Here is a 25804-nt window from a genome sequence, read left to right on the forward strand (position 1 = left end):
TTATTATGCAGACTTGAACAAATGACTTAATCCCTCTGAAGTTCAGTTTTAATCTAGATGAACTGCACGTGACAACAGGTACTGAAGCAGGAAATAGATGGGCCCCAGGCTGAGCAGCTGGAGTTTGTTCCCAGTGGAGAGATACTCCAAGATGAAGAATGAGAAAAGAAGCTAAGCCCTACCCAGATAAAAGATGGAGACCACATATTTCTCATTCTTGAGGTCAAGGAGACCTTTCCGATGATACTTGTGCAGAAAGGCTCCTTGAAGGTCAAAAAGGGAGGGGGCACCGCCACATAGTAAGTGATGTCAACTACCCGTAGGCCTCTTCACTAGAATCCATCTTGACTAAGAGATGCACACGCACACAGTGGAGGACCCTGAGATATACCAATTACGGACTTAGAACCAGGCAAAGCAAGATGATTGGCCAAAGGAAACCCAGAAGACATGCCCGATAAATGTGATTCAGATGACCATGAGGGTGCAACTCTCTCTGAGCCCACCTGTGTGTTTATCCACACATACTCTTTTTCCTCCAAATAGACACTTCACTTGTTTCACTACTTTCCGTCTCTTTGTGAAAATTCACTGCTACACAGGTGACAGGCCAGAGCCTTGTCACTGGCCACTGGTCCCTGGTCCCTACTGGCCTGGTGGCTAGGATTCAGCACTCTCACTGCAGCAGCCCGAACTCAATCTCAGGCTGGGAACTGAAATCCTGCTTCAAGCCACTGCAGGCTGAGGCCACCTGAGATCAGAACTTCTCAATTTTATTATTAATAAACCTAAAGCATTCAGAGCATGTGTCAAAGAGTAGGACCTCAGTAAATTGTGGCTATTTTAACTGAAATGATTTGTTTATGCCTGTCTCCCTTATTTGAACCTTGGCTCCTTGAGAGAGACCACTCAACTTCTTTATCTGTTTAACCCCTGCTGCAAAGACCCTCGCTCAGACTGGCTTTCAAATGTTTACAGACACTATCATGAAGTAGAATATTACATATGTTACATAAATGTTTTACATATGTAATTTATTTACATTTATATACATGTATTTACACACAAATACAACATACAGGCAGACACACTATTATTTTGCATATTATTAACTCCTTCAGGAATTTGGGAGCATGATTTATATATTTTCCCCCCTACGTCTTTGGCTATCTTTATATCCCATTGACTACTTACATATTTTACATGGTAAATTACTTTAAGCAATTGGTATAATAAAAGAATGAAGAGAAGACTGAGTTGTATAACATCCCTTATAGAATAAATTATAAAAGTCTAAAAATATCCAACTTTACATATAAATTTCAGCTACATGCCTAATTCGGTCATAACATGGCTTCATGTTTCTTTTAAAACTTACATATGTCTTTAAGGTAAAATACCTTCATATTGGCATTTAAATTATACCACAATTATTTCTCCATATCCATACCAAACTACAATATGACAACATTTCATGATAAAGACTTAAACAAATACGTAAGATTGCCAAGGCAAGTGCAGTAGAATATTAAAGACTATCTTTTTTGGCAGGTCTTCATCAGGGTACTGCAGTGTGTAAGGAACTCGAGGATAATCCCCATTATGTATCATAGGATATTGTCATATTCACACTGTACATCTGTCTCACAGACCTGACGAGGAGAGTAATTACTGCTGAGATAAGCCTTTTCTGGAATATATGCAATTAATTCGCCTGAAAAAGGGAAAGTAGCCTGACATTTTAATAATGTTTAAGTATACCTAATCTATTTCTTTTCTGTTCCTAATGTTTCCTAAATATGAGCAAGAAAGAGGATTTAAAAGTACTTACAGCTGTCTGTTCTTATGGAAATCATCCATGGGCCTGTAAAATTCTATCTTAAAATTACTGGCATGAAATAATACCATAGATTACAATAGAATGTAGAGCAAGTGGGGAATTACTTTTAAGATGAATTCAGGATAAGATTTTCATGCAAAAAGAGTGTTTCTCTTATCAAGTAGGAATTATTCTGTTATTAAAGTTTAAGAGCATAAAATTTTATTCAATTTGAGCTCTGAAATATGTTTTCAAACCTCATCAAAATTACTCTTCTCTGCAGATTCTTGATAAAGTGCTATTTAGCTATATGTATTTCTTGGTCTTTTATTTTAATTTTTAAAAAATTTTATTATTTATTTTTGGCCTCATTGGGTCTTTGCTGCTGCGCACGGGCTTTCCCTAGTTGCGGCGAGTGGGGGCTACTCTTCGTTGCGGTGCGCAGGCTTATCATTGCAGTGGCTTCTCTTGTTGTGGAGCATGGGCTCTAGGTTCATGGGCTTCAGTAGTTGTGGCACACGGGCTCAGTAGTTGTGGTTCACAGGCTCTAGAGCGCAGGTTCAGTAGTTGTGACAGTTGTGACAGTTGTGACAGGGCTTAGTTGCTCAGCAGCATGTGGGATCTTCCTAGACCAGGGATCAAACCTGTGTCCGCTGCATTGGCAGGCAGATTCTTAACCGCTTAACCACCAGGGAAGCCCTAGTCTTTTATTTTTAGTCCCCCTTTTCATTAGGCATAGTAAACTGATTATATATAATGCTACGCTTTCAGTTCTTCAATTGCCTTCCATTTTTCAAAATTCATCATTTCTACAAGGGCCTTTATGAAGTCCTATACTTTGGTATTTAAATGTTAACGAATGAGCTGAGGGCTTGGCTTACATTTAAATAAAGTTAATGGAGTTCTAAAAGACTGGAGATAAATGACTGTTTATGTTTACTTATACTAAGTAAAAACATAATTTTCAATATTTGCTTTCCACTAGAACAAAGAAGGTGTAATACAAAGGGATCTCACTTTTTAAAACTTTTTAAGTGATCTGGCTTTTGAGTTAGTCTTTACCTTGCAGGAGGAAGAAGTGTTAAACTCAGGAGTGTACCTACTATAAAAATTAATAAACAGAAACCTCAACTGAAATAGAATTGGGAGGCAAGAAGGAGGGGCTCTACAACCACAGCAGAACCCAACAGAAAGACTTCCTCTTCTTTCCTGGGAAGAGCTCAGCCAGAGAGAGACTACCAATTCAGCCTATGAACTCTCAGTTCTTCCAATGGACTCTGCTTAATACAGCCCCCCCAGCTTCCTCCTCTCCCTCTCTAAAAGAGTTCTCTCCTTGCTGGGGGACACTTGTACTTGGCTCGCCACTATTGCAGACCCTGAGTGGTAATTCTTTGCTGATCTCGAATAAACACATTTTTCCTGGATAAAAAACTGGCAATCTATTTGTTTTAGGTCAGCACTACTATACTGGATACCTGGAACACATTTTTAAAAGCCTCTTCACTAAGTAAAACTTAACTTTATGTAATGATCATGATATAAAATGAATATTAGTAATGACCATAAAAAAATGCAGCTAGTTAAAACTCTTGTATTGAATTGAAAACATGATGTTTAAAAGTTTTAAGAAACATAATATTGTTTAATAAGAGTCTGCAAAGATACAATTTAGGTAACTACTAAATTATGTCCTGATGTACCTTATTAGCATTAGTTTTAAAAACATTAAAATGACACGTACAATTAAAAAAATAAAGTTTAGAATTAAAAAGTTCAGATATTAAAATTCAGTGAAATATTTAATGTATGAACTAAAATTCACAAGTATTTCCCCCCAAAATATATACCTCACAGTTCTCATTCTATTTAAGTCTTAAATAAAACTACCAAATGGTTACATCAAATGTCAGAATTGAAGTAACTCAAGGTCCATTCTTTCATCTTTACAGTAACTATGCTCTCATTGCTTGTTTTGAATTTATTGTTGAATACATGAATATGTAGTACCAGAAGGGTTAGAAACACTGAGCTTAAAGCTTGGGTGATCCTGAACTGTTAATCTTGGTATGTGTTTCAACGCTATAACTAAAAATTCTCCCAATTAACTTTCTTTTAAAAATACCATGTTTATCAAAGGATGAGTAATAGAAATGTAATAACTGAAAAATTTTGAACTGTGTGTGTGTAAAATGTAAAACTCAATCATAACTTGGAGCTACTAAACTAGAATTCAGATCTGTAATATCTTTTTAGACAGTAGTCTTATTACTGACACTTAGAATTGTTGGCCTATGGTCATAGTAAATACAGATGACTTAGTTTTATTATTGTTTTAAGTATTCCACACTCAATGCACTCCCTTACTGACTGGCCTAGAAACGTGTTGTAGTTAAGGCAACTGATAACAGTCAATACTCATCAGAAGACAGCGAAAGCTAAGTGGGTAAACAGAGGAAGATTATGAAGGCAAATGTAGGAAGTATTTTTGTTTTGTTTTACTTTACTTTCTGTTGTTTTAATGAGGACAGTATTGAAGTATATTCTTAGACAAGGCTGAAACCTTTCTGCCCAGAAAATTTTTGCTTTTGGATGACCCATTTAAATTGGCCTTTTTAATAGAAATATATGGTTTTAAAGAAACATACTGTATAAAAGTTACATCAGATGCTTCTATTTTGAATCAACTTTTTATTCTGAATCAGTTAGAAAATGAATAAAAGTTTTGAGAGAGAAGAGTCTGGAATGGTAGGTTATAAAAATTTAGAATCATAAATTACAGGTAATTTAATTCTCTAATTACATATGACTTCATTTAGTATCTGATGGAGTAATAGGCATTCAAATTACTTGCAGAACAAAACAGAAAATCTGTAGCATGGTATACTGATTCTAATTAGGACAATTAAAATTCACTCTTCAGTCTTAGGGCCAACTAACATTTTTATTCGTAGGTTCAACTCATTTAAAAGTATTTTGAATCAATCCATAGATACCAAATAGACTTTCTTCAATTTCTGATATATGGGGCACACTTTTCAGCCATAGTGTAAAAACCATTTATAAGGTTTCTCAAACCATTTACAAGATTAATAATTTAAGAAAATCTGTCCCCACGAGACACAAGGGTACACTTCACCATCAATGTTTATGATCTCTGATTTATTTTAGGCACACGAAGGTAATATTTACAGTGTTCCTCAGTTTCATACTAACAATAAAATTACAATGTATTCTTCAACGTGACCTTCACTAAACAGCTCAAAAAATCAAACTTACTCTTCAGTGAGAAAAATATTTCTCTGCTCTGCATCATTAAATAATATACTTGAAGTTAAACCTAAGGTTAATACGCAATTATTTTAAATTGCTATTATAATTGATTCTGATTAAGTATTCCTACTTTAGCCATATGTTTAGATTTTTGGTCTAAACCTATACCTATACATCAAATATCTTAAAATGTCAATTTATGAAATCCCCAGATCTTTGAGCTTAGTGGGAGAGGTACTTCTAATATTAAAAAGTTCAATATATTCTACATAATAAACATATTTAAATACATATCCAAATATTTAATTATATTTAAAAGAAAAACTCATTTCTGACTCTGAATGTTACTTCTTTTCCATGCTTTCAATTAATATCCTGCCCAGTCAATGTGTTGAAAAATTCTCAGTGAAGTGTATGTCACACCATTGCATTTCATTTCCTGATGTAATAATTCACCGTAGCCCTTAGCAGTCATCTTGTCTGGGTTATTGGGTTTGGTTGATTTTTATTCTCAGATGTGACATTTTGTTAACTAGAATCTGATAGAGAATTACGATACTAAAAACACAGTACATTTATAACTGCTGTCATTAAGTGGCTGATGGAGAGTTGAATTCCATAAGACTTCACTGATACTCATGTTTCCCTCTTACAAACTAAACATATATGTCCCCGCAAATTCAATATGCTGAAGTCCTAACCCTCAAGTGATGGTACTTGAAGGTGGAGGCTTTGCGAAGTTATTAGCCTTAGGTTAGGTCATAAACTTGAGTCCCTCATGATGGGATTAGTGCTTTTTACAAAAAGAGGAGGAGTCACAAGGTCTCTCTGCCCTCCCCAACCCATACCCTCTCTTGCTCTCTGTGCATGCACCAAGGAAAGGCTTGTGAAGACATAAGCAGGAAGGAAACCCTCACCACGGAATCTACAGCACCTTGACCTTGGACTTCCAGCTACTGGGACTGTAATAAGTGTCTGTTGTTTAAGCCACTTAGTTTATGATATTTTGTTATAGCAGCCTGAACAGACTAAGACATTCCAACCCACAAAAACCACAGGTTGAAAACCACTAAACTCTATTCAAATTCTTCTTTTCCAAACAGATGTCTGATTTTTTCTGATTGTAAAATACATATTTGTTATTAAAATGAAGCTCTATCAAATTTCATAATAGAAACTGAAGACTCACATTACCTAAAGAAATTATACACTTTCTTTGCACCTATATTTTTATATCATATTCATACCATATACAGTTCCCACCACTTAATTTTATAAATATACAGCCATGTAAATATACATTATAATATATGCTGAAGCTATATAAATACATTATTTACCAAATTCACCTTTGGTGAATAGTCAGTTTCTATTTTTAATATTATGGTATTAGTTGACAACTGAAAAGTTGAGGCCAGAAGAAGAAAAGAATAGCTACATCCAGTTACATAGTCACTGAGGCTAGATACTTGTATCCTGACATTTAATATCACTGTATTGGCTCACTTTCCTCTTCAAGTTAAAGAAAGTTAAGGTTACAGACAGAAGAATTGAAGAAATTCCTCCTTTTCTCTATTTTTTTAATTTTCTAACCCAAAATAAAGTTGACCAAACCTGGTACATGCCTTGCGGCTTCATGTAATGTGGCTGTCACTGAACTTTTGCTAAGAAGTAAATTGTGGAGGGGGAGACTGCATAATACAGTTACCATTTTGGGTTTGTTTAGAGGATGCATGAAGAAAGTCTCAAGAGAAGATGGTATCCTGAACACAGTTTTCTGACACCATCTTCTCCCAAGTTGACATTAACTTCTCCCGAGGTGAAGCAGTGACTGGGGCAGGAAAGTAAAGCTCACTGAGGCACATGTGGAAGAATTCAGGTTCTGATGGGTGTTGGGAGAAGAGAGCAGGCTCAAGACTTTGTTATCTTCTGGGCTTAACTGGAGCCAATGAGACTAGCAGTTAATATGCCTGGGCAAGAATGAGAAATCAAAAGGTTCTGGAGAGAACAGTACTGATGGAAAATATCCAACCTTGCCAGAAGGGTGATACTTTACTGATTTCTTATTCTAGAAATATCTACAGAATATTTTTGGCTGGGAAAACTGCAGAGCAGCCACCCAGATTGGCCAACAGTGTTCTACCATTTGTAACTGAGGAAACCTGAGAGTGTCAAAGAAAAACTATGTCCAATATCCTTCAAATTTGTTTGTTGTCACCAGCCAGCAGAAGCAGGTTCTAGTGGGCCTCTATTTGAGGGTTACATTTTTCATAACTTTTACCCTAGTACTGAGAAGTAAGCAAAAGAAAATAACAGTGGATCTTAAGAGGAACAAAGACCTTAGGAAGCAAAACATGAAGGACAGGTCACTTCATGTGCAATAGAAATGTTATATGACACAATGACACGTGAACAACAAAAAACCAAGGTGTCAGCATGGTCAGGTTTTAGCAAGAGTTCTTCCTGGCTTGTAGATGACTGCCTTCTTGCTGTGTGCTCATATGGACTCTCCTCAGCACCCATGCATGGAAAGCAGTTTCTCTCTTTTCTTCTCACAAGGCCACTAATGCTACTGAATTAGGACTTTACCCTTATGACTTCATTTAACCTAACGACCTCCTAAAAGCATACTCCAAACACAGTCACATTGGAGAGTAGCACTTCAACATGTGAATTTGGGGAGACACAATTCAATCTATAGCAGTATCCTTCATCCTTCAAGGTAAAGAGATATTCAAAGATTTAGAGACTACATCTTTAATACCCCATCTTAATACTTGGGAAAGGATTCTAACCAAGCCATAAAAGAATCAGAAGAGTCCATAAAATGGAGAAAGATCAAGAGGGGTGGAAACAGTGATCTGTAATAATAAATCTTATACTATACATAATTTAAATCTAATAGAAAATATTGTCACTATGTATTTACAAATATAAGTCACAAATAATTCTTTTGAAAGGAAAAAAAATGTTTCAAGGGAAAACCAGCTAAAAGTACTAAAATCATTAAGTCCTCAACAAGCTCAGTAAAATTCATATAAGTTTCTAAGGGAGGGAAGTAAAATCATTTTAAAGATCTCATTTAATGGGAAAGAGGTCTTAAAGTTGAGGAGATAATTTCAAATGTTGTTTGAGTTATTCCAAATTTTTCTGGACACATTTTGTAAAACCAATACAAGGTATAATTAACAAAATAAAAAATACAATTTACATAGCCCATGTCACATAGATATGGCTAGCAAGTGCCCTTCACATTACCTCATAGCAGTGCAGGAGATTTTGTTCTATTACAAAGCAGTTGAGAGTAAATGTCCCATTTAAGAACTAGTTCCTTCCTGTTTATCATGCCAAAAACTCTTGCCTGAAGACTATATCCCTCGTTTTCTCCAATTACTTGCCCCACCAAATATACAACCCTGGAACACTCTGATATTCTACTATTTATATCCCCTCAGACAACCTAAAATGTACAAATGATTATCTGTTTTAAAAAAACTCAGTAAATCTCACTGATGTAAATGATACACACAAATTTCAGGTATAATAATTTCAAACATCCAAGATGCAAACCACTATGTTTTATTTTTAAAAAGAATAGAAAGGGATAAACTGAAAGTATGACTACAAAATACACTGTTATAAACTCAGTTAATAATGTAGATAATTTGCTCAAATATCAATATATAATCTAAAATAAAAATTGAGTTTCTAAGTATATTTGTGCTTTGTAAAGCCCACCTACCCAGCAAGAAAAAAAGAACCAAGGTAATAATTCTGAGGTCATACAGTAGAGAAAAAATGATGGTTTGAAATGCACATTTAATGCTTGAAAATTAGACTTTTGTCCACATTTTTACTTGCCAATATTAAACAGAAATGGACATGAACAGTATGTGCTATGGACTAAATGGCATCTCTCCCAAGTTTATATGGTGAAGCCCTAACACCCAATGCGATGATATTTGGAGATAGGGGTCTTTGGGAGATGTGCGAGCTTAGACGAGGTCCTGAGGGCTGGGTCCTCATGATGGGATTAGTGCCCTTATAAGAAGAAACAAAACTTACATCCCCTTTCCCCCTTCTCCATCTCCATGCACATGCACTCAGCAGAAACCACAAGAGCACACAGCTAGAAGCCATCCATAAGCCAAAAAGAGCTTTCACCAGCACCCAACCATGCTGGCACTCTTATCTTGGACTTCTAGCTTCCAGGACTGTGAGAAAATAAATTTCTGTTTAAGCTACCCAGTCTATGGTATTTTGTTTTGGCAGCACTAGTGGCCTAAAAGAGCATTCAAATAGTTATTTATGTGATAGTAAAAGAGAGATCCAGCCCTTCTGCAGAACTTTTTACTGAGTACCAACAGATAAATTGTATGATATTGCATCAACATCTAACTGGGGACTGTAGTATAATATACGTCTAAAGCAATGGTTTTCAACTGGGGCAAATCTGCCTCCAGGGACATTTGGCATTGCCTGGAGGGTACTACTGACATCTAGAGGGGAGAAGTCAGGCATGCTGCTAAGTATCTGACATTGCACAGGACCAGTTATAAAGCACAATCTGACCCAAATGTCAACAGTGGTGTTGAGGAACCCTGCTCTGTAAGACAAAAAAGTAACCAAAGATCTTGCCTTTAAAAACATCTCTTTTGGAGTAACGTCATCATTGTGATGAAGCAAGTTTTTTTTGGTCTCTTCCCTTTAATCTACGTCAGTGAAACACCCGAAACTCAAAACGTACCTCCGCCCAACAAAAACAGGAGGCCAGATAATTACACACATCTGTACACCTAAAGGTGGGTCGTCTGGAACACAGAGGTGGCGGGACCCAGGGAACAGTGGAGACGGTGCCTGAGCCCACAGCCCCAGAGAAGCTGGTAGCAGTAGAGGAGACAGGGGACAAGACTCCGTCCTCCTGGCCCCAGTGGTGCCAGTCACCACAGGTAACTGGGCAGTAGCAGCAAGGCTGGCACCCCATCCCTTTAGCCAGAGAAGTGCCCATGACTCTGGCCTCCCAACCCCCTGCCCACAGCGGCAGAGCCCCGAGCCTGACGATACCAGACATGACAGAGGCACCCATGTGATCTGGGCTCTTCCCCCAACTCACCTCCTCCCCATGAGGCATCAGAGCCTGTGATTCAGACTCAACAGAAGAGCCCACCACCCCAGTGCCCCAGATACTGGCACCAGTAGCACCACAACAGCAAGGTAGCAATGCCCGCAGAGACGCAAATAATACTGAGATCACTGGGTGACACTTCTGACAAACATGGTGGAGGGTGTAAGTACCCATTCTCAGATAACCAGAGGCAGCTCGGGTAACAGAAACCAAAGCAGCTTGTGCTCTAGTGCCGCTTACTGAAAAATAGGAAAGGCTTCTAATTTCTAACCTGTTGAATCATTAGAATCAATTATAAAAAGAAAACCAAAAACCAGCTTTACCTAAAGAAAGGTGTCTGCTACTACAGAAGCGCTGGCATGGTAAGAACTCAAGCTCCTTGAAGAACCACAGTAACACTGTATAACAAAAATCAAAGTGACAATTCTACAGAAACCAAACTTAAAGGCATGGAATACTGTAATCTAATTGATTGAATTCAGAATAGCTTTCAGGAAGAAACTCAATGAGCCACAAGAAAAAAACTCAGAAAGGCAGTTCAATGAGCTCAGGAAGAAAATTAAAGAGAAGGAATACTTTACTAAAGAGACTGAAACTCAGAAATAACCATATGAATTCTGGAGCAGAAGAATTCAATAACTGAGATGAAGAATGCATTAGAAAGTACTGGAAATAGAACAGGCCATCTGGAGGAGAGTAGTCACAAGCTTGAAGATAGATATCTAGAAATGATACAAGTAGAAGAGGAAAGAATTAAGTTTTTTTTAAATGAGCAAATTCTATAAGTGCTGACTCTATTAGGAAGGGAAAATATTAGGATAATGGGTATCCCAGAAGGAGAAGAAGAGATCAGAGTTTAAAGAAGTAATAGCTAAGGACTTTCCAAACGTGGTGAAGGAACTGAATGTACAAGCCCATGAAGCTAAGAGATCACCTAATTACCTCAGTGCAAAAAAGACCTTTTGCAAGACACTATATTAAAACTGTCAGAAGTCAATGACAAAGAATTTTAAAGGCAGTCAGGGAATAAAGGAAAAAAGGTTCCTTACAAAGGTACCCACATTAGGTTATCAGCAGACTTCTCAGCAGAAACTCCACAGGCTAGGAGGGAGTGGAATGACATACTCAATATTGAAAGATAAAAACTGTCAGCCAAGAACATTCTATCTAGAAAATTTATCATTCATTCAGATACAAAAGAGAATTAAAAGACCTTCCCAGACAAAAGCTGAGGGAGTTCACCACTAAACCTGTCTTGTAATAACTGTCAAAAGGAGCTCTTCTACCACAAACAAGATGACAAAACACACACAACTTTGAGTAAGGTGATAGAATCAGAAAACTGCAACTCTATCAGAATAGGCTTTTAATACTTTATTATAGCATAAATGTTAAAAGGGTGGAAAAAACATAGCTACTTTAATTTGGTAACAAACTCACAACATAAAAAAGGATAATTTGAGACAACAAAAGCAGAAAAGGGGAAGAGGAAAAGAATGGAACCTGCATAGGCAAATGAAGATGCTATTAGCAGAAAAAAGGACTGTTCTATCTATGAGACATTTTATACAAACCTCTTGGTAACTACAAAACATAAATCTAGAGCAGAGACATGAAACAAAAGAAAATGGAGAAAAACATCATAGAAAACCATCGAACTAAAATGCCCTACAGAAACACAAGGGAAACAAGAGCAATCAGAAAACAAAAGATAAATAGCAGTACTAAATCCTCATCAATAATCACCCTAAATGTAAATAAACTGAACTCATCAAAAGGGAGCGTCTGGATAGATTAAAAAACAAGATCCAAGTATATGCTGCCTCCAGGCAACATCTCAGCTCTAAAGACAAACATAGGCTCAAACTGAAAGGATCAAAGATGATACTCCAAGCAAATGGCAGCCAAAAGAAAGCAAGTATAGCCACACTCAGACAAAACAGACTTCAAGACAAAAAGGGTAATGAGAGAAAGATGGACAGTACATAATCATAAAGTACATAATTCATCAAGAAGATGTAACAGTTATTAATATATATGTACTTAACATGTGAGCATCAAAATATATAAAACAATTCTAAACAGACCTAAAGAGAGAAATTTACAACAATACAATAATAATAGGGGACTTTAAAATACCCCGCTCACATGAATAGATAGATCATCCAGTCAACAAGGAAACAACAGCCTTAAATGAAATGTTAGACTAATTGGATTTGATAGATTTGTACAGAATGTTCCATCCAAATGCAGCAGAATACACATTCTTCAACTATACGTGGAACCTTCAAGGAAAGACCGTATGTTCAGACACAGGTCAATACATTTAGAATACTGAAATCATATTAAGCATCTTTTCCAATCATAATGCTATGAAACTAAAAATCAATTACAAGAAGAAATCTGGAAAAGTCACAAATAAGACTGAACAACATGCTACAACTATTGGGTCAATGAAGAAATCAAAGGATAAATTAAAAAAAAAATACCTGAAGGCAAATGAAAATGAAAACAACATGCCAAAATCTATGAGATGCAAAAGTGGTACTAAGAGGGAAGTTTATAGCAAGACAGGCTTTCCTCAAGAAACAGGAAAAAACTCAAATAAACAATCTAATCTTATACCTAAAGGAAATAGAAAAAGAACAAATGAAGCCCCAAATCAGTGGAAGGAAGGAAGGAAACAGAGTGGAAATAAATGAAATAGAGACTAAAAAGACAATACAAAAGATTCAGACTAAGAGCTGGTTCTTTGAAAAACAAAATTTACAAGTCTAGATCCATTGAGAAAAAAGCAAGGCCCTGATAAATCCAATCAGAAAAGGAAAAATGATAACAGATACCACAGAAATACAGAGGACAACCAAGAATAAAAGGACACATTCTTCAAATCATACAACCAGTGCACAAGTTGAAACTGTAATCAGAAACCTCCCAGAAAACAAAAGCCCAGGACTATACAACTTCACACCTGAATTCTACCAAAGATTTAGATTTAATACTCATCCTTCTCAAACTCTTCCAAAACACTGAAGAGAAAGGAATGCATGCTAACTCATCTTACCAAATGATCAAAATCAGACACACAAAAAGAAAATTACAGGCCAATATCTCCAATGAACATAGATGTAAAAATCCTCAACAAATTAGCAAACCAAATACAATACATTAAAATGATTACACACAGTGATCAAGTGGGATTTATTCCAGAAATGTCGTTTAACATCCACTAAAGACAACCAAAAAAACCCCAAAAATCTAATATGATACAGTACATTAACAAAAGGATAAAATATCATCATATCATCATATCATATCATCTCAATACATGCAGAAAAAGCATTTGACAAAATTCAATACACATTTATGATAAAAAACTTTCAATAAAGTGGTTATAGAAGAAAGATACTTCAACATAATCAAGGCCATACATGAGAAACCCACAGCTAACATTGCAGTCAATGGTGAAAAACTGAAAGCTATCCTTCTAAAATCAAGAATAAGTCAAGGATGCCTATTCTCACTAACTCTTATTCAACATATTATTGAATCTAGCCAGAGTGATTAGGCAAGACAAATAAAACACACCCAAACTAGAAAGGAAGAAGTGAAACTGTCACTATTTGTGTGTGACATAATTTTTACATACAGAAAACCCTAAAGACTCTGCAAAAAAAGTTAGGAATAAACAAATACAATAAGATTGTAGGGTACAAAAACATAAAAATCTGTTGTACTTGTGTGTGCTAACAATGAGCTAGCAAAAAGAAATTAACAATCCCATGGAAGATAACAAAAGAATACACCTAGGAATAAATTTAACCAAAGAGGTTAAAAGAAAGAAATTTAAGACACAAATGTAAACATATTCTGTGTTCATGAATTGGAAAAGTTAACATTGTTAAAATGTCCCTACAATCTGAAGCAATCTACAGAGTCAATGTGATCCCTATCAAAATCCCAAGACATTTCACAGAAATAAAACAAAAATTCTAAAATTAACATGGAACCAAAGAAGACCCCGAATAGCCATAGCAACCCTGAGAATAAAGAACAAAGCTTGAGTTATCACACTTCCTGATTTCAAACTACTGCAGCGCCATAGTAATCAAAACAGCATGGTGCTGGCAGAAAAACATACATAGATCAATGGAACAGAATTGAGAGCCCAGAAATAAATCCACCTGTATATGGATACAATTTATGATGAGCAGAGAATATACAATGGAGAAAAGATAGTCTCTTCAAATTGTACTAGGAAAAGTGAACAGCCATGTACAAAAAAAGAAACTAGACCACTATCTCACACCACACACAAAAATCAACTCACAGTGGATTAAAGACTTGAATGTAAGACCTGAAACCATAAAAATCCTAAAAGAAAACATAAGCAAAACACTGACATTAGTCATAGCAATATCTTTCCCTTGCCTGAGGAGACATATCTAGAAACAAGAGGATAAATAAGCAAATTGGACTACATCAAACTAAAAATCTCCTGCACAATAAAGGAAAATCGTCAAAATGAAACACAAGCTACTGAATGGGGGAAGATCTTTACAAATCATATATCCGATAAGGGGTTAATATCCAAAATATATAAAGAATGCATACAACTCAATATTATAAAACAGCCCAATTTAAAAATGGGCAGAGAAGCTGAATAGACATTTCTCCCAAAAAGATATACAGATGTCCAAATAGGCACATAAAAAGATGTTCAATATCACCAAATACTAGGGAAATGCAAATCAAAACCACAATGAGTTATTACCTCACACCTGTTAGAATGGTTATTATCAAAAAGGCAAGAAACAACATTGCTGGCCGGATGTGGAGAAAAGGGAATTCTCATACCTGTTGGTGGAAATGAAAGTGGGTGCAGCCATTATGGAAAACAGCATGGAGAGTCGACAAAAAGTTAACAGAACTACCGTATGCTCCAATTATCCCACTGAAAGCAGCTCTTCTGCCCCTCTCCTGTTTGCTCATTTCTGTTCCCCTCTCACTTTAAGAGAACCTTAGTATAGGAATGAGATCAGTAGGCAATTTAACCTAACTCCTGACTTATGCTCTCCTACATGCACACTATGCCTGTTGATTCTTTTTGTGGATAAAATGAAAAATGAAGCAGTTAAAAAATGAGTAGCTCTCTACCTGCCACAATCCTGCAGGCAGATCACACATCTGAAGACTGTCAGACAGTCTGCACGCAAGGGAGAATGATGCAGAATCCAACCTTCTGCCTCAACGATTCACCAAGATTCTTCCCCCTTTTTCCCCTTTAAAAACCGTCATGACTGAGCAGAATATTTGGAGTTGGTCTAAGGACAAGTAGTCCACCTTCTCCCCAGATTGCAGGCTTTCCTGATTAAAGCACCTTTCCTTTCTATCGACCCTTGCCCCTTGGATTATCAGCTTTTGAGCGGCAAACAGCCAAACCTGGGTTTGGTAACACCACTTCTGGGTATTTATCCAAAGAATATGAAAACGCTAATTCGAAAAGATAAATTTACCCCTCTGTTCACTGCAGCACTATTCACAATAGCCAAGATATGGAAACAAACTAAGTGTCCATCAATGAACGAATGAGTAGAGAAGATATGGTATCTATACACAATGGAATACCACTCAGCCATAAAAAAAAAGATGAAATCTTGCCATTTATGATAACATGGATGGACCTTAAGAGTGTATTATGCTAAGTAAAAAAAGTCAGATGGAGGGCTTCCCTGGTGGCGCAGTGGTTGGGAGTCCGCCTGCCGATGCAGGGGACATGGGCTCATGCCCCGGTCCGGGAGGATCCCACATGCCGCGGAGCGGCTGGGCCCGTGAGCCACGGCCGCTGAGCCTGGGCGTCCGGAGCCTGTGCTCCGCAACGGGAGAGGCCACAACAGTGAGAGGCCCGCGTACCAAAAAAAAAAAAAAGAAAAGTCAGATGGAGAATACAAATACCCTACGATTTTACTCATATGTGGAATATCAAAAAACTAAAACACACACAAGCACACACACACACAACCAAACAAAAACATACATAAATACAGAGTATTGGTTACCAGAGAGGAAGAAGCACTGGGAAAGGGCAAAATGAATAAAGGGATCAACTGTATGGTGACAGAGGGAAACCAAATTTCTGGTCTGGAGGATGCTGCAGTCTGTACAGAAGCAGAAATGTAATGTTGTCCACGTGAAACATAAAATGTTATACACCAATGTTACCTCAATAAAAAAAGTTTTAAGTGGTATAAAAACTTCTTTTGCCGCCAACCCCACACCGCACTAACTTTTTTAAACTGAAAATATCAAAGTGAGGCTAAATAAATTATATTAAAATAACTTTACTAAGTTGGATATAAATTCTTTATTGGTATAATTACCTCTAAATTTGATTTATAGTGTATATGTAGGTAAACTGCTTATGATAGCAGCAGTGGTTAAGAAATGAGAAACCCATAATAAAACTAAATTCTTACAGATTGTGATTATAGCAGGGTACAGGAAACTGGTTCCTAAAATGTTTTGAAATTTAAACTTTACCTATCTAAATTTGAAAATGTTAAATTTAATGTCTACTTTGTCAGAATGTCACAAGTCACTTATTATCAGAATCAGAAATACTAGGACCTAATTTTCAATGGATCTAAGTGGTTTATATTACTTTTATGTGATTGCCACCTTGTCCATGCTCCAAGTCCGGTTTTAATGATGACTTTCTTTTAACAATGTTTCTTCTTCCTTAACTTCCTAAATCACCTATACACTTTTTTCTTTAGGTACAGTTTTCTTTAATGAAACAAACTATTTTCAAAAGTTAACACTCTCCTTTGTTGAACTATTTAAGATGACTATGCAAACTACATAGCACAAAATTAAAATGCTACCTTGATTGTTACCTGGAAATTTTAGAAGCTAATAAGTCAATTTGGGCAATTCAAGTTTAAAACAAAAACAAAAAACAAGCAAAAGAAAACACTTGCATCTCATTTTACTAGATCAACCAACAGAGGACTGTTTTGGACGCAGGGGCACTAAATTATCTTAATTATAGCTATGTAACATTGGCTCTGGAAGTAATCATTTTCTTTCTCATTTCATTCAACAAATGAATGTCTGATTTCTTGTATAGGCTAAGTTTTAAATCTGATCATAACTAATGTTGCAGGAAAAAAATGAACACTTCTTTCTGAGTTAATTATCCAAAATATGCATTTTCTGGCAAAGTGAATACATTTTCTGCCGTGTTAAAACTAATAATTCTAGGCATCCATTCATAAATATCTACATATGATTTTAGTCAACTCAAAGATAAAGCTTGATTACATAATACATACCTATACAGTTATATGTAGTCATGTTTTATGTAGTAAATTTCATATTATAAATAAATTACTTATTTATGAAAGGTTATTCCCAGTAATGTAAGACATGTTCCTTTTGTCTAATTCTATTACTATCTTAAGTAATACATATGGGTCAATGGGTGTCTAAAGTGACAATAATATGCTCATGGGACCAATAATCAGCATCAAACCCAGTCATGAAACAAAGTCTAAAGGTCAAGTTTCAGTAAAACTGTTGTCAGTTGTCAAGAGTCAATAAAATACTCTAAATTTGTATGCTCTCTCACTAATATGTTTTCAGAAAAGTTCTCAAAAGCTTGATGGTCTATAAAATCTGTTTTGTCATTTAATTTATTTAATAATTACATAATACATTGTTAATGTAGTCAAATATGAAATCATAGAGAACAGTATTGACTAGGGTTTGTTTTTTGATCTTGATAATGAGTCAGGGCCTCTTACTGTATAGTATGTCTTTATTTTATTGGTATTCTTAAGAATGATTAATTTTTAAAATTTCTCATTACTTCCTCATTTTTGTTTTGGAGAACTCATTTTTTAATTTCTATCCAGATCAAATGTGTGCTATTCTTGTTACCTACCAAATGTGTTTTCATGTTATGAAAGTATGATTTAATACATTTATGATGTCACATCTAAAAAACACCCTGAAAACATGAACTATACATTTCATATTTTTGTATAATTTTTAGATAATTTGGGATTTATATAATATCTATATTAACAAAACATCTCATTAGCTTAATGCATTTTTGGTACCTTTATGTAAAAGTAAAATTTGCTTTTGTTAGCAAAGTTATTGAGTACTTTGCTTCATATTACATGATTGTGTCTCTAGGTATGGCAGTATGGAGTTAACTCTTGCACTTTACAAAATAAAGTGTGGCCTTAGCCTTCACGATTTTTGATAGGTACAACTGAAATGCCTAATCCTGGGTCAGTAATCTGTTTCTGGAATTATGTAAAGTTCAATATATATATATTATAAAACATTCTCTTTTTCAGACTGTCAAATCCATTACTGTAGGATTATAAAATTGATAATCAGATTGAATCACTAACAGTTTATAAATCACTAATAATTTTAGTGTTAATAAAATAAGTTGTAGGGTTTATAGCAAATAACCTTGCAAGGAAAATACACCCGTGGGCCAAATATTGTTCACACTTACCAGTTCTTCCTGAAGTTGGGAAATGAGTTCGTCCTTCTCTTTCAGCTGCAGCTTCAGCATTGAGCATTCATCTTTCATTATATCCTATAAGAACATCAAAGAGATGGCATAATACACTCAGACCTTTCACTTTGCTCTTGATAAGTTAGCTTCATGCAGTGGGAGATAATTGCATATGACTAAGAAAACTGAAATTTCCTCTACAGTCTGATATTTTTCATAATATACTCTATGTTGCAAAACAAACTAATGTATCCAAAGATACTATACTATATATGATATATACACATACATTTTTTCTGATAGCCTTTTGATTTCTCTTTGTTCATTTCGTTGTCTAAGACAGAAATCAGGGATTCATCCTAAATTCTGTCCTCCCATTCCTGTGCATACATAACCAGGGGAATAAAAAAATTATACTTCAAAAGAGATAGTTTACCTACCATTTATTCCTGTTATAATTAAATATTAATTCTCAAATGAATGGCCACGTTATAGTCTTTATTTTTAATGATATCTCTGTAACATTTGTCCCTTTCACTAGAGCTCTGTCTTTGGGTATTTAACCTTGTCACTCTGCATGAACATTCAGCTACAGTCCCCATGTACACAATACATCCACATCCATGACCTCTATTATTCTACACTGGAAACTCCCACCTAACCAATGCTTAATCTAGACTTATCTTCCAAGCTTCAACCCACAAAAAGAACTACTTCCTGAGCATACACTCAGCATTTTCCCATGGACACTCCAACTCAAACTTTATCTCAACACCTTTTCCTACTTCAAAAATCATTTCCAGTTATTTCTCTCATTATCTTATTTCCTAAAATAGCTAGAAAATCATCCCATACTCTCAGCTCACACTCACTCTGAACCCAATCTGGTACCCAATTCTTTGATCTGTTTCCTTGGTATTTCTTGAACTCACTCCTTTCTACTCCTCATGGACTTACTCTAGGTATCCATTGCTTCTTATCTGACTTACTGCAGTTAAGTCTCTGAACTGGTTCTATGTCTATCACCTTCCCTATCTGCCAGAGATATTTTCCTAACTGGGAATTAATTACATCATTTCTTAATGTAACAGCTAATCACTTTAGAGGAAAAGAAAGTCAAAACTCTTTAGCATAGCATATGGTGCCTTTCATTCTCAACTACTTGCATATTTCTGGAGTGGCAGTTTTTCATTTCCAACTTTCTTACAACCAGGGCTCATTCCTACAGAATCGAGCTGCAGAATGTTGTTTCATGTCTCCTTGTTTTACACATGCACATCTCTGGGTTACACTGCATCTCTCTATCTCCCACAATTTCTCATGATCTAGGAGGCATTTCAAGCATTATTCCTTATTCCAGCAGGGAGCCTTCCCTTGTTGGCTGAGTTATGTTTCCCTTGAGGGTGACGCCGTGCTCCATAGCGTCTAAATCATACATCATTTCATACGGTACTAATACTTCAAGTGCTGTTTGCTTGTTTCCTTCCCTCATTAGACTAGTTTCCCTAACCCACTTGAGCAGACAGACTATTTCATTAGCATATTACCAGCACCAAGCATTGTAACTGACACACAGAAGATGTTTAAATCCACGTTTACTTCCCATAACTTAGCAGATAAACAGTATAAGTAAGAGAATTCCCACTTTTTCTGAATCTGTTAACCTTACCTGAGCTGGCAAGGGAGAAAACAGCTAATGGATTAGAATAAACAGAGTATTTCTTTATTCTGGTTCTCATGGTGTTAATTTGTTTCTATTTTAAGCAATGTAGAACACATGATTCAAATTTACTAATATCGCCTTTCATGTGCTGACAGCCAGCTGATTGGGATATACTAATTATCTGTTCCTTTTATTTCATAGTACTCCTGTTTCTTCCCTAAAACATGGGCTTTCATGGGTAGAGTTTATACACAACATTTTAATATTTATTTTCATAGATTCTAAATATTACATGTTACAATGTTAATGGTAAAAAAGCTTAGCTTGCTCCATAATGCAAAGAAAAAGTTTGCAGGCTTAAAAGGTAGGTAAGGGTTTCCCTGGTGGCGCAGTGGTTGAGAGTCCGCCTGCCGATGCAGGGGACACGGGTTCGTGTCCCAGTCTGGGAAGATCCCACATGCAGCGGAGCAGCTGGGCCCGTGAGCCATGGCCGCTGAGCCTGCGTGTCCGGAGCCTGCGCGTCCGGAGCCTGTGCTCCACAACGGGAGAGGCCACAACAGGGAGAGGCCCGCGTACCGCAAAAAAAAAAAAAATGTAGGTAAGAAAATCATCATGTCCCTTAGAATCAGAGACATCTAAGGTCAAATCCTTGGTACTACCATGAACCCTCTCTGTGGCTTTGTGCTAATTAACTTCTTTGAGGCCCATGGACTTTATCATGGAGGTTGATAACACCAGATTATAAACTATCTGATGACAAAAACTCTACTGTATTACTGCTTATATTCCCAGTCTTGCCTAATATCCCACTTAAGAAAAACTAACTCCCTTCATAAAATAAAATATTGTCATATTTTCTCTAGGAAACAAATATTGAGGTAGAGTTAAGAGTACAAAAGGTTTATAAAAGAATAAATCCATGTGAAAAGAAAAGAAGAATTAGAATTGGGCAGAGGGACATGGGCCATGATTCATACCTGACAAATCCTCTACCAGCGAAACGAGGAGCTCCAGCACCAAGACTGCCTAGGAGAGGAATCCCGGGCGGAGGGAAAGTGGGCAGGCTCTTGTACCACTCCCTGTTCAGTCATTGGCTGGGAGCTGACTCACGAACTAGATCTCAGCAGCTGTCATGTTATTCATTGTCTCACACTAACAAGCGATGAGCTTGACTTCAGCTGGAGACAGTGAGCTAACCATAGGACTTTCAGCTGGGCAGTGACTCCTTTATTGAAAGGGGATCTGAGCCTCAGCCAGAATCTACTCCAACTGTTTGTTATTGAATAATTAGCAGCAATACTTTTGTATATTAATTAATATTTTGTCAATGAATTCATTTAAAGTGAAGATTTACCTATATTGTGGCTAATAGGAATTGTAAAGAAACTTGGCTTTCCAAAATCATGCTCACTTTACTAAATTCTCTGATTTTTTTCCCTGGGAAGCTTTTTCAAGAAGTTTTTAATCTCACAGCTTTAAACCAGGTAGGTGCTAATATATCATTTGCACTTATTTATGGAATAACATATTAAGTATTCATTGTGTGTCATCAGAAGCAAATTTATAAAATCCTTCTCTATGAATGATTTTGCAAATGAATCATAGTTACCTAGAGTTTTGTTTTTAGTTGTTATATGTACATGTGGCAAAATTCATACAAGTATCTGTCTAACACACAAGATGAAAACCCTTAAACAATACTTACTAAAATGAAGGCTACTCTCAGATGAATCGATATTCGCTCAATATATTTGCAAAATTCTCGGACATATTTGATAGGATGATCTATTGAGTTAGAAATCCTATTGATGTGTAGAATTAACAGGATTTTAGTATCTTTGTTTTTAAAATAAGGTTATTCCATTAACCCTTAGGCTAATGTAAGCAATTTAACCTTGTACTTATTTAAATGCATATTACTTATGAAAATATATAATTGAATAATTATGGCATCCTGTTTCTCAGTCAAGTATAATTAATTCTAGGACTAAAATTCAATTCTATATTTCCTAATTTTTTTTTTTTTTTTTGCGGCATGTGGGCCTCTCACTGTTATGGCCTCTCCCGTTGTGGAGCACAGGCTCCGGGCGCGCAGGCTCAGCGGCCATGGCTCACGGGCCCAGCCGCTCTGCGGCTGGTGGGATCTTCCCGGACCGGGGCATGAACCCGTGTCCCCTGCATCGGCAGGCGAACTCTCAACCACTGCACCACCAGGGAAGCCCTGTACTTGTATTTCTTAAATAAGGTAAGCAATTGTTTTAAGTGACCCTTCCCACAATGTAGAATATATAAGAAAAAAAAATGAAAAGGCTAAAAACAGCCTGTTAAAAGTTCCTTTCTGTTATGAAGGCATGCTTACTTGCTTTTCATGTTTTATGTAAGGAGTAGGGGATATCTTATCTCTCAATACCCTGAATAAACTCAGAGAATTATGTATGAACAAAGCTATGAACTTTAGTTGCTAGGAACAAAAGTAAGCAGACATCAAACACACCCCATTCCTCACCTATAAGTACCGTTGACTTAAAATATATATATATATGCACAATGTGAGAGTTGTGAGTTAGCTTTATTTGGGGCAAAATGAGGACTGCAGCCCGGGAGACAGCGTTTCAGATAACTCTGAGAAACTGCTCCTAGGAGGCGAGGGGAGGAGCCAGGATACACGGGAGTTGTTTTTTTTTGGTTTTTTAAAAAATATTTTATTTATTTGTGGCTGCATTGCGTCTTCGTAGCTGCACGCAGGCTTTCTCTAGTTGCGGCGAGCAGGGGCTACTCTTCGTTGCAGTGTGCGGGCTTCTCATTGCAGTGGCTTCTCTTGTTGCGGAGCATGGGCTCTAGAACGCAGGCTCAGTAGTTGTGGCGCACGGGCTTAGTTGCTTCGCGGCATGTGGGATCTTCCTGGACCACGGCGCAAACCCATGTCCCCTGCATTGGCAGGCAGATTCTTAACCACTGTGCTACCAGGGAAGACCCTATATAGGAGTTCTGCAACAAAGTGCAGGTAATTGGGAACATCAAAAGATTACTGTTAGAAAAAAAAAAAAAGATTACTGTTAAATAAAGAAAACCAGGTATCTCAAGTTAAGGAATTAAGCTCTTTTCTATGTATGGGAAGATGCAAGAGTTGGGCTCACTGAAATCATTCCTTTGATATGCACCTCAGCTCTCTGGAGCCTGTATTTCCACATCCTGAGTTTCCTCAAGGCTCACCACAGGGAGTGACTACAGTCTGATGGCTGCTAGATGGCAGGTATTCTTTTCAGCCCAGAGTTTCCTCAGGGCTCACCGGCTCACATTGGAGGGTTGCAATCATTGGTGACTGTGGCATCCTTTGTTTATTAATATGGCAGGAAATATTCCATTTATAAATACTCCATTCATCAGTGCATAATACACTTGTTTTGTTTGTTTGTTTGTTTCTAAATGCTATATTGACTTAGTTTTAAGACCTTGGCTAGTGATAGGCCAGTTAGTTCTCTTCAACAGCTGATTAAGTCCATACTCCAAACACTTCCTTTATTGGGTCTTCACACTGCAGGGCCATTAGGTACCAACCCCATCGGGCCAGGTCCCAGGAGACTAGAGACAGTCTCTGCACCACAGAGCTCTTGACGTTATTCACATTGGCCAGTCCTCAGGGAGTGCTGGAAACCTAGCTAATCCCATCCTGCTTGTCATTTATAAACTGCCCAATTTGCTGTGGCTTGGTCCCCAGGGGGCAATATCCTCCATGACCCTGACTGGCAGCCTTCTCTCATTTGGAGGTGTAAGTAACAAAGAGTTCTGTCTTTCATCTGAGCATTAGTGTGTCAGGTCCCACCATCAAAAGAATCTTTAAATCTTATAAAACATAGTGCTGGCAGGAGCTGGCTGTAGGTAGTGGGCACACTTTTGCCATCCTGCTGAGACAGCTCTTGGGCCCTGGACATTTATGCCACCTTCAGACAGAGGGGAAGGACAGTGTGAATAATATTGGGTACTGTTTGGCAATACATATACATTTTTTGCATAATGAAGGGAGAGGAAAGCTTTTCTAGTTGTATATGTTATTCAAGACAGTAAAACTCGAGAGACATCCCTAATATTAGCAGATCTCAAAAATGGTAATATCCCATTTTATGGGGTGAATTGTGACAATGATAAAGAATACAGAAATAAGTAATGGTGTAGGGATGCTTTTTCAAGAATTCTGGCATAATTGTAGAATTCTGGGGAGAAGAAAAAGCAGAGAGCCTGTATGTTGTACTGTACAGGAATCGCAGATAATGTGATTCAATTTAAGCAGTAGTTTCAGGCAGTCTGGGAGGTCAGAAAAGTAAGCTGCGAAAAAGCAACAAACATTAGCTGAAGCTACGGATCACAGCTCCAGAATATAAACCAGTATCAGGTACTAAGGAAAGTAGGAAAGGTCATGCTTCGTTCCTTTTTAGAGCACTAATGGATAGTAACAGCATATACAGTGCTATCTTCAAAAACTCAATATATGTACAATACATTGTTAAACAGGAGTCTTTAAGACATGAATTTGGGAAAAGCAGCTTTTTTAAACTTATGGACCAGATATACTTTTGAATGGTTGCTTATGCACTGAATGCCTGTGTACTGAGACCAACTATATATAATTTAACTTCCATTACAAAACAAAATTTTTGTCTCAAAGATTCTGTAAATTAAAGAGTACTGGGAAGTTTTAGATTATCATTAAGCGACACTAAACTATCTTAAAAACTATAATCTAATATAGAACAAAACTTACAAATCTATCATTGTTTTTCATGTTACCTCTTGATGTCACTCAGTTGAGGCAGAGAAGACTTGCATCTGAGTCTTTGCTGTGGCACAACTTAGCTGTGTGATCCTGAATAAATCAATTACTAATAAGAAAACTATAATTTGTTGAAATTCGGAAATAATACCAAATTCTTTGCATACATCGTCAGTGGGTACTCAGAACATTTTTACCAGGAAGGTGTTTGTTTGTTTGCTTGTTTGTTTTTTGCAGTACGCGGGCCTCTCACTGTTGTGGCCTCTCCTGTTGCGGAGCACAGGCTCCAGACGAGCCCGAGGTTTATGGTTTTTTAACTTTATCACAGAATTCATTTCAAGCAGTGTATCCCTCTTTCTGAATAACAAAGCATTATTTTATGTCTGTGTTTATATTTTAGACTTCAACATGTAAGAGGCAGATAACCCAGTATTTTTTCAATTAAAAATGGACTCTGCTTAATACAGCCCCCCCAGCTTCCTCCTCTCCCTCTCTAAAAGAGTTCTCTCCTTGCTGGGGGATACTTGCACTTGGCTTGCCACTATTGCAGACCCTGAGTGGTAATTCTTTGCTCATCTCGAATAAACACATTTTTCCTGGATAAAAAAACTGGCAGTCGG

General features: G+C 36.8%; 1 protein-coding gene across 9 annotated transcripts in view; it reads right to left on the reverse strand.

Annotated features, from left to right (window-relative positions):
• CCSER1 (coiled-coil serine rich protein 1) overlaps positions 1-25804 on the reverse strand; it is a 1251132-nt gene that overhangs the window by 647815 nt on the left and 577513 nt on the right. For all 9 annotated transcript variants that reach the window (XM_067736957.1, XM_067736956.1, XM_067736955.1 and 6 more), the window contains one exon: positions 18751-18834. In XM_067736957.1, the coding sequence (XP_067593058.1) occupies positions 18751-18834 (84 nt within the window). The remainder of the gene's footprint in view (positions 1-18750; positions 18835-25804) is intronic.

This window comes from Pseudorca crassidens, chromosome 4 (genome assembly GCF_039906515.1).
Source record: "Pseudorca crassidens isolate mPseCra1 chromosome 4, mPseCra1.hap1, whole genome shotgun sequence".
NCBI lineage: Eukaryota > Metazoa > Chordata > Mammalia > Artiodactyla > Delphinidae > Pseudorca > Pseudorca crassidens.